The 16,173-nt window shown below is 41.6% G+C and overlaps 1 protein-coding gene across 1 annotated transcript in view; it reads right to left on the bottom strand.

The window, feature by feature from the left end:
* Positions 1 to 15,219, bottom strand: part of epha5 (EPH receptor A5) — a gene marked incomplete at both ends in the record, with an annotated part of 85,517 nt that extends 70,298 nt beyond the window's left edge. The window contains 2 exons of the mRNA XM_080477177.1: positions 8,301 to 8,365; positions 15,120 to 15,219. Of these exons, the coding sequence (XP_080333303.1) occupies positions 8,301 to 8,365; positions 15,120 to 15,219 (165 nt within the window). The remainder of the gene's footprint in view (positions 1 to 8,300; positions 8,366 to 15,119) is intronic.
* Positions 15,220 to 16,173: the final 954 nt, after the last annotated feature.

The raw sequence follows: 16,173 nt of genomic DNA on the forward strand, positions 1-16,173 counted from the left end.
ACTGGGCCTTTTTTTTGTGGGGGTCATTTGTTCATGCCTTTCGTGTTTCTCATTTCTGTAGCCTCAAGTAATGAAATAATAAGAGCTGTCAAAAAACTCTGTCACTTTGATTTCGCAGAGGATGGAACGCATGTGTGTAATAGTTCAGTCTTGAAATATATACTTATTTTGCCTGAATCTTTTAGGCAACTCCACATCGTGTTTCCCTTCATGGATGAGGAATTGCACAAAGGCAACACTGCAACTTGTGTGTGACTCAGTCCCTATCTCTCCCAGACTTCAGCCCAGTCAGTCCCAGTGCAGACATTAAGCCTCTTACTGGTTAGATCACACAGATCCACCAGCCTGTTCTGAGCTTTACGCAGATTAACACACATTTACACACATGCACACACACACACACGGGTACACACTCGTCATTAGTAGCCCAGCAGGGGGCTGAGCAGACGACCTTCTCTTGTTTAGCCCAGAACCAAATGGGTTCGGTATTTGTGTGGAAGCGTGGTCGTCACTGTTGCCTCTGGAAATCCTCCAACTCTGCAGCTCAACAGTATTAACAATGTTTGATCACGAATGTAAATGTGACACGATAGACTACTTGCATAAGCTCTTTCTTTAAACTTGTCATCAAACAAGTTTTTAATACTGCTAATTTCAAATCTAACTTAGCAAAGTTAAACTTTCTGCAGTGCTTTAGTAAAGGACACATGCGTGAATAAAGACACATTTTGAACTTATAAGGACAAACAGGGTCGAGTAGTAATGAAGACTTTACTGCAAGGACAAGTTAAACATATTGCTGAGTGTCTGATGTTTGAGGGGCCAGGATACTCTCTGCTCAAACAAACACAAGCCTGATCCACTTGATCCTGAATTCAATAAACTCTTTCCATTTGATCAGAAGGTGAGCTTTTATCACCTTCATGTATTTTACACCCCCTTTCCTGACAGAATCACTTCACTCAAATCCCAAGACATATGTTCTTACTTCCAGTACGTTTGTATGGTGTGCCACGCTTCGTAAGTAGACGTTTCTGAGACATATTACTCAGCTGACGAGGACAGTAACAAACAGATATTTGCTCAAAGTTTCAAAGAGGCTTCCATTGAACATTAAACGTCTACTTTCTTTCTGCTTCACATAATACATATTACATTGGACGGGTGCATAATATTTATTAATCCGATATATCCTTAGTACAGTGGAACACAAACGTATAGGCCTATTTTCATTTATGTTATTATAATGACAACCAATATCTTGGTTCTAAAGGATGAAGCTGCCATAAGCCGTCTGCTACAAGTCTGAAATTAAATATAGCAATAACGTTACTAAACAACTAAGTGGAAACGTAATGGTCTTGCACTGAAGACAGCTGAAAAGGATGGAGACGGATTGAGCCGTTTTGACCTTGAGCAGAAATGAAAACTCAACACAGCTTCATGGGCACAGGCAACAATATGGCAGGCAAATTGAAATGGCCAAAAAAAACAACAACATTGAAAGACTCAGGACCCGTTTACGACAACGTTTCAAGTGAAAACGCATTGTTTTTGCATTTTAGTGTCTGAACATAGTTTTTTTAAAAACGACGTCCAATCACGCTGAGAACGACGTTGTTTCCCCGTAGGGCCTCTAGTGGGTGCTGTTGTTTGTTTTTGTGATAAAACCGCACACACATGCATGCAGAGAACAATATGCTATAAAACTTAACAATGGAGAGTAAACAGACATTCGTATGGACAGATGACCAAGTTGGATTTACTGTTCTGGGTGACTCGTCTATAAAACTACCAAGTCCGAGGAAAATATAGACCGAGAGTCATGACACTCTAGAGGCTGCCATTTGTTCTTATTGTCTATCTACTTGTGCATATGCAGAAGAACTATTTACTACCGTAGCCGTTCTCAACAAGTGTGCATTTTTAGTGGTTCCGAGCACAGTTGTGTAAACGGACACCCAAAACGCAATAAAAGTTTTGCACTTGAAAATGTTGTCATGTAAACAGGTCAATTAACAATTTCCACTCATAAACTGGGAATTCTCAGGTTGTGAGACAGCTCGAACTCGCTATTGAATGTCGGCTTGTGTGACAGCAGACGTCATGTCAGCCAGGATGACTCTTACATTTTTGAAAGAAGACAGAACATTTGCCTGTACAGAACATGGTTCATAGGATGAAAAACATGCTCCAAGTTTGAGCGGACCGCATTGGCGGAACTAGGATTTTATCTTCCGATGTGACATTTGGAGGCATTCTCAATCTGCTGCTACTTCGCCGACCACCTGCTTGCCCCTTTTGGATAATGCTGCACAAACATTTGTTCTGGCTGACGTACGTAATTAAAGTAAGACGGAAACCTCAAAAAGACACGATAAACCTGAACTCTTATGAAAAAGAAAATGTCTACAAAAACTATTAATAAGGACTTTCTGATATCAAATACATGGAAAATGTCATTATGAGCATGAAATGATCAGCAATCAGACTGGTCAAAAAATGGAAAAATAGAAAACAGTCCATCAGTTTGGCTGAACTGATGTTTCAATGTGAGCAATCAAATAGCCAACACGTTGCCGTGCAAGCTTCCAGAGGTGATAAATGGATGAAATCCCCGGCGTAATGACACCCAGACCCTGTCATGGAGCCTTAACCTCTCTGTCACTGACCCTGTTCGACTAACCCTCCAAGGCTTCCGTGTAGCTCCTCATTAGCGTGTGTGTTTAGCTTTTGTTGACTGCTGTGTGTGTGTGTGTGTGTGTGTGTGTGTGTGTGTGTGTGTGTGTGTGTGTGTCTGTGCCACATTTGTCAGCGGGACCCCCCGTGGCTGCGGTGAGAGCCCTCCCGGCTCTAAGCCCATGAAGCTGTCTCCAACTTATTATTACCGCCCATTACCGCTGACCATCATGACACTGTAATAGAACTGTCCCTTTTGCTTCCTTTCCCATTGAAAGACCCCTCCCCCATCTCCATCGCATTCACTGCCACATCCCCCACTTTTTGCCCCCGTCTCATTCCTTCACTTCTCTAATTTCGTCCCTTGCCGATCATTTCCTTTTGCCCTCTTTTCTTACGTTAATTATCAAATCTGGAGTCTAACCCAGAAATATTGCTCATCTACCCCCCCCCCCCTTCCCCCAAACACACAGACACACATTTCTTTCTAATTTGTGCCTGATTTCTGTTGCTCTCCTTTCTTGTTCTTGAACTGCTCTCCGCCCACCGCACAAGATAGCATCAGCAAACCTTAACAACAGAACTTTAAGCAAACGCCACTTTTCAAACAGCCGCTCCCTTCTCTTATCAAGCAGGGACAGTTTAAGGCCCCGACTCGCCACACCAGCTGTCAGCTGTCACTGGATGCATCGGTTAGCATCTGTGCCCGGCCGCTGCCCGGAGTTCTCGCAATGTGTTCAGCACCTTTGACGCGCCAACCTGCCCACATTTTATTTCTGGTCAATTGAGCACAGTGAATCAGTGAAGGCAGTCGATGAAAGAGAGCTCTCAATAAGCGGCTGTCTGGCCAAGCATGGCGGTGATTACATCAATTTAGTGCGCTTTCACTTTATTCTTAGTTTGGCCCTGCTCGCACAGCCGATGAACTGGGAGCCAGACGAGGCTTGAATGAGTTGCTGATTGCCTCACAATAATATATCCGACAGGTAGCTCAGCAGTGGTCGCATTTGAATGACTCCCCGTTACCTTCTCAAGCACATTGCAATGTTGCACAAACTAATGTTATTTGAAAATGTTCTCCATTCAGACTGTCAATTATGATGTAGTGTTTGCAGGCACCTTAATTTGAAAACCATTTTGGCGTCAGAAAACAATGTAAAATCATGTCATGCTTTATTAAGATCGCAACAAATGCAATACAAAAATCAAAAAATGAATAAATATGTATGAAACTAACAACAACAACAAAAAAAGCTGTTATTGAATTAAAATAGTAGATTGAATATTGCTCTGCACTAAATGTTAGATTTTTTTTAGACTTCAGTTAAGATACAAACCAATTTTCAGGATTGTAATTGTTTTAAACTAAAGTGGAAAACCTTGGATTTGGTTTATAAAGTTCATCTATTCACTGTTAAAGGATATCAAAAGATTGTGAGATCCATAGGGGAAAAAAGGCAGGGTTTTCCTTTTCAAAGTGAAAGCGAGATTGATAAATGTTGATACTGTATATAGACCCCCAACTGTTACGCTAAAGTCTGTTTTATATATGTGTTTTATTAATATTATTAAATAACATCTCAACAATTGTAATAATGCATATAGTATGTCACATTAATGTTCTGCCATGCAGCAATAAAATACATTTTTAAAATATAATTAACATTTTTTGTTCAGCCTCGAAAAGACCAAAACCAAAACCATACAGTACTTTTAGTCTATCATGTTTTGTGGTTGTTAACATCACGTGTCAAGTGGCCGTCGTCTGCACTCACGTTTGATGAAAGTTTTAACACACAAAGCAAAGCACAGCCCGTTTCATCACTCCTCTTCTGTCACAGTCCGGACCTTTGAGTCAGCCACGTGTTAAAAGAGATTTTACAGGCCCAGCGAGCGTCGTCCACTGATGCTCACATCTATTCTAGATGGAGCAGAAGGGTTTGTGGATTTACCGGACTGATAGACGGTAATGGAGACAGATAGAACTGTCCAAAGAAATCATCGGTGGAGCTCGGACTTTTCTCAGTTCATTCCCGTCCCTTCATGGTGTTTGAAGGTACGGCAGATAAAAGCCTCCACATAAGGACCACCTAATCTAAAAGCATCACACTGGAAATGAGAGGAGGGGGGATTAGGTCGGGAAGCCATTATATAGCCACCTTGTCCTCTATTATATTGGTAACACTGGTGTGGTTCCCAATCAGGGGTCTGGGGCCTCCTTAGGGAGAAACCAGAGGTCAATAGCCGCCGGAGGCTTTGAAAGCTCTCAGCCTGTCAAAATCAGATTTGCACATGTAAAAAAAAGTATAATAAACAATCTGGATCTCAGCTTTTTAGTTTTATATTTTGTGAAAGTGGGCGTGTCTACTTCATTCGGCTTCACTGTAATTAATATCTTTTCAAAGATCTGTGAAGCGTCTGAAGCTTTCTACAGAGGCAAAGTGAAGAGCTCGAATAAAAAAGGGCTGGCAGCCTCATAACACATTGCTCACCTTTAAATGTCTGCTTTTATCGTTTTAATTCTATATATTCATACAAAATCCATGAAAATGCCATCTGTTCTCCAATCAATAATGTGTAAATGAAACTCATTTCTCCAAGAAGATTGCCGATTACTGTTTTGTTGACGATCTTTTTCACCTGCACTAATTCAGCCTCCTCTGGTGATTTTAACTCCTCCACGACAGAAATCCGTGAATCATTTTGTCGCATCCGCATCTTCCTCCAATCCACAGTACGTCTGCGTCACAAGGCCAGACGAACCCAGCAGGGGGTCTCAAGAACGAAAGGCGAAAAAAATAAAAACTCCTCTCGTGGCTAATGACATTTCCAAAACTAGACTTTCAAACAAGATTAAAGAAAGGATTTCTCCGGGCTTTTGTCATTTATTTTCGACTCAGCGAGACTGTTTAGAAAGAGGAGAACCCCACCTCTAAAGTTCAAGAAACCCAGCATGAGCGCCGAGCAGTTTTCACTGACAATTTAAGCTCTTAAACCAAAACATTCTTAATTTCCATTCTGCACCTTCCAGTTTCCAGCTCACGACGATGCTACTTAAGAGTTTCTGTCTCGCACTTCAAAACATTTGTCTCTTAATTAGGCCTTATTTAGTCTCACTGCTTACGGTGAAACGCTTCCAAGTATTTCAAGGTCATCCATCAAATTTAAAACCTTTTCAAGGGTTTTTAAAAAAAAAAAAACTCGCCTTTGTCTAAGTGCACATCTCGATAACTTTTCAAAAGTGCATTGAAGCTTGAGGGAAAGAAGCAAAGCAGAAGGCATCGAGAAGAAGACAAAGTGAGATGAAGAGAGAGGCAGATGACAAGAATAAGAGGAAAATGGGTAGGGTGTCAAAGAAATGTTTTGCTGGGGGAAGAAAGGGAAGGAACGGCAAAAGGAGTTGAGCCAGGAAAAAGAAGTAGAAGAATAGAGGGACGGGTGTTGACGAGGATGAAGCGAAAAGGAGGAAACCGGGGATGAAATGAGCCATCTGGAAGATGAAAGTAAAAAAAAAATTAAAATAAATAAATAAATAAAAACTTTCTGCGATTTTTTTCACATCTTATTTAGCCAAGACGGGAAGTGTGAACGCGTGTGTTTGTGTGTGTGAAGACTGTCTGGTAGTACACTGCAGATGGGGTGTTGTTGTACAAACAGTGAACACGAGCGGCAACGGCCAACAACCGGACTGTATGCTATTAAAATAAAAAAGAGCCAAACACGGGAAATAGGCTGTTTATTTTCTTCGGCCATGTCTGGCATTAATGTGCCACACGGCGGAGTGAAATTACAGGAAATTAATCACCATAAAAAGCAGCTTCACAAAAACAGAGCTGCTAATGAAGAAATCATTCTATTATTGTATCATTGTCCTTCATTTCCTCCTGCTGTTAGAGCCATACGCTGATATTTATGCAGCTGCATTGTTGGGTTAAAAAAAAGAAAAAAAAAGAAAGAAGCCATGATCACTTCTTCATTAATATGATTGCGTGTGCGGCTGCTTTTGTCAGCACTATCTCCTTCATCTACATACAGCCACAGAGTGGGCTGTGATTTGAATACACAGAGTGAAGAAAACGCTCCGGTCAGCACTCTCGGTCCGCTGGGTATGGCTTCGTATTTGTCTGCATGAGTTCCGACTATGAGATTATTTTCCATGCAGATCGAACAAAAACAAAAATACTAAGCCCTATGCAGCGTCACAAATTCCCCCCAAAAAATCTGAATGTGAAAAGTCAGTGTATGACGCATATCTTCTCGCATCAATTCTTTATCATTAAAAATAGAATATTTAAGATCTTGGAATAACTATTTCACAACTCCAGTAAGTCCTTCCCCAATTAGCCTTCATCTTGGGAATACTTGGAAATGGAAATTCAATTCCTGGCTTGAGAATATCATAGTCCACTGTGACTTTCAATATCTTATTCATGAATTCAATTTGCCTCGGTAACGAAGAGAGAATTCTCGGAAATGAAATGACCTCTCACCTTTGCGGAACAAAGGAAATACCTGCACTTCATTAACCTTAAAGTCTTTAGGAAAACCTCAAAGCTGAATTTACCTCCTGGACTGTACAAGCAGCTACTCAGTTTCTATTTAAGGCTAATAGGTTTTATTCTTGCAGTGTTACTCCATTAAAGTAGGCATCCATGTTTCCATCGGTGCTGATGAGTCACTTAACTGTACCTTACAAAGCCACACAGATATCTGAAGTGCACTCAGACAAAAGACCCGCGTGCAGCAATGTGCTGAAGCAGCATTGCTTTGTTTCCATCTCACGTGAGGTAACATCCACATCTGGCCCGTGGATTTCAACCACAAGAAAACTAACCTGCGGTCCAGTGGCTTCCCCCTCCGACCCCAAGGGTCACTAAAGCAGATCATGCGGTCTGCATGTCAGATTTGGCACAAGATTTACGCCGGACACACTTCCTGACACAACCTGAGCAGTTCGAGACGGGGGGGCGGTTCAGCAGCGGGATTCGAACCACAGGAAGTCCCGTTAGCCAACTGATCCCATTCACTAAAAAATTACATTTTTCATTCTAAAGTTTCATAATTTTTCACATAAAATCATATGGTGGACAATTATAATTAATTATTCCGGCACAAAGTCAGTCCCAATTCATTTGTTATCAATTAATGACTCTTCTTCCTCCTCAGTTGATATCACCCTGAGCACCTCTTCAGATATTGACTATATTTTTTAGCTCTATTTTGTAAGCAGTCCTTACACACCAGGCTCTGAGCACCTCAAAAATATGAATTGAACACCTTCTCTGTAGCCATGCTGTCGACCACTTTGCTGCTGCTGCTCTGCTAAACATGCTGCTCACGCGATGCTGAAGGTCCAGAACACAGCAACATCGCCGACAGATTCATTCAACATGGTGGAAATGATTCTGATGGCAGGGGAAGTGCTGGACTCAATTGTGTTTTCCTCATCTTTAAAGTAGATCTACTCGACAAGTGCAGCACAAAGCCACGAGACCAATCAACGCACAACTTATGCTCATAATTCAGTGCAAAAGTCTTTTTTTTTTTTTTTTTGCCTGAGCCGGTGTGAAAGTGAACACGTGTCAAGCTACGTTTGCAACACTGAGAGTTATTCTACTCACCCCGTTCTTAGGGTAGGCCACCCAGCCCAGGTCTCCCATCACAGAGCGAGAATCCAGCAGGTTCACTGTTCAACGGTGAAAAACACGTAGTTAAATAAAGTCAGGAAGAATAGCATCACATTTGCACAGAACATCACAATGTTACACCATATTCTAAACAACGGTTGCAGTTTAGAAATCAAAGTTTTGCTAATTGCTGTGCTCTGAAAACACAAAAAGAGAGACGTTAACCCTGAATCAACAATAACAATAAAACATTTGTCTGTCTGAGTGCGTCAAATCACCAAACAATGAACCGAAGTGCAGAATAAATGACATCAAAACAAAAATAGAGATCTTGACGACTATGAACAAGAGTAAAATGTGATACAACTAACGTTCACTGAGTGTAAGTGTGTTTTGTTTTGGGTTTTTTTATGACAAAGTAAGACAGTCAAAGTTCCTGATATCTAGGGACAGAAACTTGAGTGGCAAGACGACGACTTGCTCCCCGTGGTGACCGGACTGGTAGAAACTATAGTAAAAAGATGAGGTGGATCTGAGAAGGTCAGATGAACAAAAACATTAAAAAAAGGGCCGGGGGGGGTAGCATTATGGATGGCAATGAATGTGCACAGCAGGATTTTGTCATCTATTCAATTCTGGATGAAACTCCAGAAGAAGGCAGCTGTGTTGGATGTGGTGCCTCAGGTAGAAGTACTGATTTGTGATCACTTACACAGATTTTTCACAATAAAAAAAAAAAATCTACTTATCTCTTTAAACAGCGTCAGTATTCAGGTAATAAACATCAAAACCCAGTAATATGAAGAAAATACATTTTCACAGTTTTCCTCTGATCACTTGATCCATTGATCTTGATCAAAACCTGTCCAAAACAAAGCATTTTTCACATCAAATACTATTATTTCATCTTTCTGGAAAACAGTGTCAAATACTATTGTCTATAATATTAATGTCTGGTTAAAATTTGTAAGACACATTGTGATCCAACATCTTTGGATATGACTTGAACTGACTGGAGTTTCGAAATGCGACTTTGTGCAAAAGTGAAATACAGAAATACATAGAAATCAAACATAACTCATGTTGTTTGTTCCAGAGTTTCAGGACTATTGTGCAGCTTTCAATGTGCAATTTGGAGAGCTGATGAAATCTGAAGCAGGAACTGTTTCCTCCGAGGGACTCTTTAGTCGTTGCAAAGGAATTTCTAATGATGTGCATTTGTCAAGGTGAAGCACTGAATTCAAATCAAATTAACCAGAATGCAATTTCCTCCTACAATCCTTGTGTGTCTCTAATGGAGAGTAAATGGAAATTGTACAATTTACCGTGCTGGTTTAAATGTGTGAGAATCTGAAAGAAACTAGAAGCTGGGACGATCTAAGTGCACGCTTCAGGAGCTGAACATTACCGCATCTCGCTGATCAAAACAACTCCCCAAACACTTTTTAGAATCTGATTTGCACAAGTCAGCATGTGCAAACCAACATGCAGCTCAGACTCATCCATTAAAAAAAAAAAAAAAAAGAGAAACCACCTCGCGCAGCAGCTCTGTTGAAAGCTGTCAAGAGCAATTACTTGACCGCTCCGCGCCGTGACACGTCCTGCCCCTCCTCTTGTGCGGCACCGGTTTATAGCTCATCTTATCTAATGTTTCCCATCACTGGGTCAAGAAATTCTTCCACGAAAATCCGTGCCAACTTTAAAGCACTCTGAAAAGGCGTCGAGGAGCTACAGATGCAACTGGAGGCGCCACAGCAGTCAAAGTGAGCCGCGACTCTTTTCACTGGCAGCAGGTTGGTTATCTCGCAGGAAAGCACATCTGGGATGTATCAGGCTGTAAGCGAAATGTCAGTTCTCGCAGTCAACGCGTTGGATGTGTTCAAAAATACTGCAGGCAGGAGTTAGAGACCTGAGCGACTCTGACAAGGGCCAGAGTATTATGTCTGGATGACCGAGCCAGAACAAACTCTCAGCAGCGGCTTCGCGGGCACCTCGTAAATCACGGGAACATATGACATGTCTCATGCGGGCTGTTCGTAGCAGCACACGCAGCCATAAACTCCAGTCCTGCCAGGCCGGAGTTCACTTTCCTTTATCTCCTCTGCGATAACGCTCCGTCTTGTTCCGTGGACTCAAATCATAAAAGAGAGAGTACAAGTCAATGAGCCGCTGACAAGCTTTTAGACTTAAAAGATTAAGAGCTATACATCTGAGAATGCCACTAATGGAAGCAAAACTATCGGTTGCAAGGCCAGGTGGACACGTCAGACAGACAGGTTCAGAATTCCTTGGCCCGACTGTTGGTTTCATCTGGAACTCCAAGACTTTGTTTTATGGTGTCATTGTGTTGAAGTTGCAACAGAGTAAAATACAATATTTACGGCTGCACGTGTCAGATGGGTGCTCACGAGAAGTGGTCTATTAGTATTCAGACTTGAAACTCAAGCCAGAGACAGGTGGGAATGCTGCAATCCAAATGATGGAGACCACCAAAGTAAATGTAGACACGGGCGTTTATCCACTTCTGAACTCTGCTCGATGTCATGTTCACACTTCAAACCACACGAGGCGCTGATTGAACGCGGAGTAGCGTGCAGCAGCTGATTGAGATCTTTCACTCAATGGGTTTTGATCCACTTTCAAACAATCTCTCTGTGTGTTTTTTTATCGGAGTATGAATGCAGCCAAAGACCAAAACTGTCAAAACACACCAAACTCAGAATGTGGTAGATGAATCATTGGCGTGGAGAACAGAGAACTATAAGCTGATTTTTTTTTTTTTTTTAAATCACAATACATTTAGATTCATTTTTAAGCTGCTAGACGTGTCCCCAAAGGCAGCATTGAGATTCCATTGAAAAGCCCCCCCCCCAAAAAAATCAACTGAAACCTTCAGCAGATTTTGTTCCAATTGTGAAACAATCCAAAACTAACCAAGAACTTTTTTTTTTAACTTTTCTTCCTTTTGTTTGGAAAAGAGAAACACAAAGAAATTTTAACAAAGCCTGAGAGACCTTTCTTTTCTTGCTTAGGGTTTGATTCAGCCTCATAAACCGACCAATTTGGTAAAACAATTTAAAAAAAAGCGAAGACCTAATCTTACACCATTGAAGAGTTATATATATATTTAAGCAGTTTAGAAGCAGCAAAAGATTGGCTATTAACACAGTGCAACCTTTGTTATGTAAGATATTAAATCAATAACCCGAACATATAACTCCGTGTCACATTTATAACCATTTTGCTGAGCTGGCTATTTACAGGTCCGTGTGCTTGGATAAGCCTCGCTATAAAACAGCTAATCCTGCAGTGAACCATGCCCTAAGGTAAACAAAAGGATGGGCATCCATAAAACATCTCCTGAAAGAGGGTGTACTGGTGTGAGCTGAAGAAAATAAGAAGCAAATACGAGCTTAGGAACCAAGACACACACAGACACACACAGACACACACAACTCTTGTCTTACTGTCTCCACTGTTCTACGGAGAATAATAAAAGATGTCCTTAGGAGGCGATTAGACAACTAATTAGGCCATAAAGAAGAGATAAGTGATACTGAACTAGATCATAAGGGATGCATTACCTCTTTCACTCTCTCTTGCTCTCTCCAAGGATCAAACCACCTAACAAGTCAGCGCTCAGCGATGACAATGATCTACACAACTTATTATTAAAAAGTCGACACCAGTGAATGGTAGAGTGATTTAAAGTCTTAAGTGACATCATTTCAAGGATACACGTCTCCGAACTGTTGGAGAGTGAGGGGATTTTTTATTTATTTTTTTTTCAGCACGGGGAATACTGATAGAGCTGCTCTGCAAGGTAAAAACAAGCCGGAGCCGTGTTTATTTTCAGAAGCACTCTTTGGGTACTCCTGTAGCAGGTAAAAGCTTCAAGATTCATCTCGCACTCAGTGATTCTTTATTAAAAAGCTCCCCCACAAAAGCCAACGTGCAAAGTACGAAATATGCCAATCACCTGATATACAGTATTCTACACATATGTGAGCTTGCGACTTAATGGCAAATCTTTTCTTTGGTTCCAATACAACAATATTTGTTTGATAGACACAGGGACCAACAAATATCTTCTAAAAACCATTAATCTGACACACTGTGTTTCCAAGTTAATCAAGGCATCTTCAAAACAGATACAAGGCACCTGGCTTCACGTTGAGACCTTCTCTGAAAGCCATCGCTTTAAAAAGGAATGGCTAAGAGGGCGAGAGAAGAAATCAATCAACTTGGCAAAGTGAGTTTCCTTCAAAAAAACATTCATCAGCACTGCTTGTCACTGCAGTAAAAAAAAAAAAAAAAACTCTTTTCTATTGGAAAACTAAAAAGAAAGCATCAGGAATTCTCTGCACAACAGAAACCTAACTCGAAAACAATTGCTTGAGGTTGGCCTGCAGTCCAAGCTGATGGCAGATATCTGTGTAGCAGTTCAGCGTCCAGTCTGACAGGATGCTCTCCACAAACTGAGTCCCAGTCTGAGGAGGGCCAAATGGATGAAATTCCCGGAGAAACCTTGGAGGGCGAAACATTGTGTCGACTTCTTTCCTTTCAATTACAATAAATGAGTCCAATGAGGGGCAAGTTTAATTATGGGGTTCACAATCTTCTCCAATTACGCATCCGATGGTATGATTATCCATTGCGCCAAATTAATGTAGAACCAGCGGTGAATGGCAGCTTTTGGCACCGGCTGGAGGGGCGAGATGTTGGAATGGCGCGATTTCAATGGAGTTTGAGGCTTTTCTTGGCAAATTTGAAGGAAACACGTGTGTTTTCAACAAGGTGGAGAAAGGAGAGAGGGGAGGCTTCATTATCAAAGACAATAAAGGGAACAAATACATGAATAATTTATGGCTATTCATCTGTCTCTCATTTTCTATACCATTATAACGCATTATCAGGGGGGCTGGTGTCGGTCCGATTGGCTTGAGTGAAACTCGGGGCACAATCTTGACAGTTATTATAGAAAAAAGGTTTTTCTTTTCTCAAACTTTGCTCCATTTCCTGACTCTGTTTCCACAAAATTGGAATACTGGTATTTTCCCTGCACATGCTAATATAGGAGGCAACAAACACAATTGAACTCCCTATTTTTTTTACCAAGTAGGCACATATTCCATTAATACATAGAGTGGACTGTAAATCCCTTGATGTGGTAATACAATCCAAATGACCATCAAACAAAAGACATAAACAGTCGAGCTGGGCTCTTCCAATTTTATGTGGCACTGAAGGGTACCCCTGCGGGACCCTCGAGGCATTCCATGACCACACACTGGGGATCCACTTTTGTGAAAGCTAAACTCTGACCATATAAATCTGCCACATGAAGAACACTGGGTGATGAACGCTCCCGGTTTCCCGGATAATGACAGCGTCAAACAATGGCATTCATCTCCAGCTATTAGGATGCTGGTCTCTGTGTGGACAATGGCGTGGGAACAATATCCCACACACTGTTTTATACTTCTCATTCAGGGCTTACGATTTACAACTTATATAGCCTCACTGTTGTGCACATTTCACATTTGTTCAGGGACAATGCAGGTAAATGGACGTTACTTAAATAGCCCATTTTAGCGAAGCGGTTTCTAAACATTCAACACGATCCGTCACGTTCACCTATTCGATTGGATGCCGGTGGTTGTCCTGCAAGTTGCGTGCACCGCTGAGTGTCTCGCCCAAGGACACATCGATACATGGACGGGGTGAGATGAGAAGACAACCCACTCTCACAACTAATACCAAAATGTTCCACAAATACTTATTCTATTTTCTTTTGTATGAAAAAGACAAATGAAGCTAATAAACACATTAACGCCATTTTTCCAATACATTGTAAATGTGACCATAAAATACAAAAACAAGGTCGCCCAAGTAAAAAAAAAAAAACACAACATAAAAGGGAAGAAAGTTGAGCAACCGAGAGATTGGCGTGTATGACTTCAGATGCTGGTCTGGACCAAGTCAGCTCATAAATGAACAATGATTTACGAATACTAGCAAATGAACCTGGTAATATCAGACAGGGGGCTGTCTGTCTCTTTGCAGTTGCCTTGTGATGAAATGGAACCCTGAACAGGTTTTACCTTGCATTTCAAAGCAACCCTGAGTTGGACAAAGTGGTATAGAAGATGAATGGATGCATGGTTAGTGTTACTAGATGGAAGAAAGTGACTGTCAGGATCCAGAGGTTAAAGGTCTCCACATTTCAAAAAACAAGCTTGTCCTCGAGAAATTTCCCCCCAAAATGGAAAATGAACACGGATGCGCTTTAAATTTCGAGAAAGTCTGCATTTATTTTAAAAAAAGTGCATTATTATCGATGTTATTAAAATCAACAACCATTACCTTACAATCTATGCTGAGGGCGATGCGATTTCCTCTATTAGCATGGTGAAATAGGAAGGCACAGTGCCTTGGGGTCAATGCACCTTACAATGTTTAAGATTAATGGGGAGGTTTTCGCAGCGCGCTGTGCGTCTGGCTGCGCTGCCGTGTCCTCAGAAGACTGATCATCAGAGAAAAGACGCATGATCCGACCTAAGGTTCAGGCTTATTTCTCATCTGTTTTACGGTTTCAGCACGTAGAGTTAAAGCGGAGTTGGGGAACACAGCTGTCATAAAAAAAAATCATCGTGTTCATTTTTACAGACGACCTCGTTTCTCTCTTTCTTTTCCAAGCCTTGTATGAATGAGCCACCGACGTTGCGCGGCACCCGAGGTCCAAACCAGACCTGTAACAGACCCGTGTGCCATTAACCCCACATTACCACCACCTCCCGTCTCTCAGGTTACCTTCATTGGCGGGGATGCAGCGCGCTCCGAGCCATGTCACACTCCAAACCCACGTCCATGTCACCAGCCGAAAGCCACAACTCCACCAGCGAGATTGCATGGCGCATCCAAAAGAAAAAGAAAAAAAAGAAAAGGTCAGAAACCGGTAACAGCGGGTGAGATCTTTACTCTTCTCTCTGTGACAACACAAGCTTCGGTCAGCACGAACGGGGAAAAGGTGGGAAAAGCATCCGCTCGGAGAGACGGGGGTTCATGATATGCGGCGGCTGTGGAGGAAGGTGAGTGAGGAGCGGAGCGGAGTGCGCTGCGCTGCGCGCCGCAGCACTGCGCGCCGGGAGGGCGGAGTGAAGCGCAAAGTCTCTCCAATCACAGACCCTCCACAGGTGAAACCCCACAGCCGCCGGACACTCATCGATTGAGTCTCACCAGCAAGTGTTCGTTACCCACTTAAAACGGCAAAAGCCGCTACTTGATGGTTAAGTTACGGCTTCTCTCGCTGCTTTTCTCCGGGAGAGCGTTTACCATCGTGCCCAGCCACCAAACGCGCGCATAAATCACAGCTTTAACCCCTCAGAGGGTAATGATAGTAGAACTTTTAACCATGTTACTTCAACATGTTTCAATCTATTGATAAAGGTTAGGCCTGAAGATCTCGGACAGTTTATACAGAAATGCAAAAAAGAAGGCCCCTGAATATGATTTTTAAGGGCATATGTTTGAAAATATATAATATATAATATAATATAATAGACAGAGTGTATTGTGTACAAACTTTCTTTAATACAGTAATTATTGTTAGTCCTACTAAATACAGCATACATACTATTATGGTCTATTCTGCTGCAAAACTATCTAATATGATACCATCAAATATCTTGTAAAAAGGTGAAAGAAAAGTTCATTGTGATAAATTATAGATATTTTGCACACCCAATACGCTGTATCACTTCAACTTTATATTTTAAAAGTTCCAGGAAGAATAGGCACAGTACCTGGTAAAAGTTAAACTCAACAGAATTAGCATCGGTGTTACTTTCTTTTGTATTGTCAGTTA

This window comes from Lipophrys pholis, assembly GCF_963383615.2.
Source record: "Lipophrys pholis genome assembly, chromosome: 12".
Lineage (NCBI taxonomy): Eukaryota > Metazoa > Chordata > Actinopteri > Blenniiformes > Blenniidae > Lipophrys > Lipophrys pholis.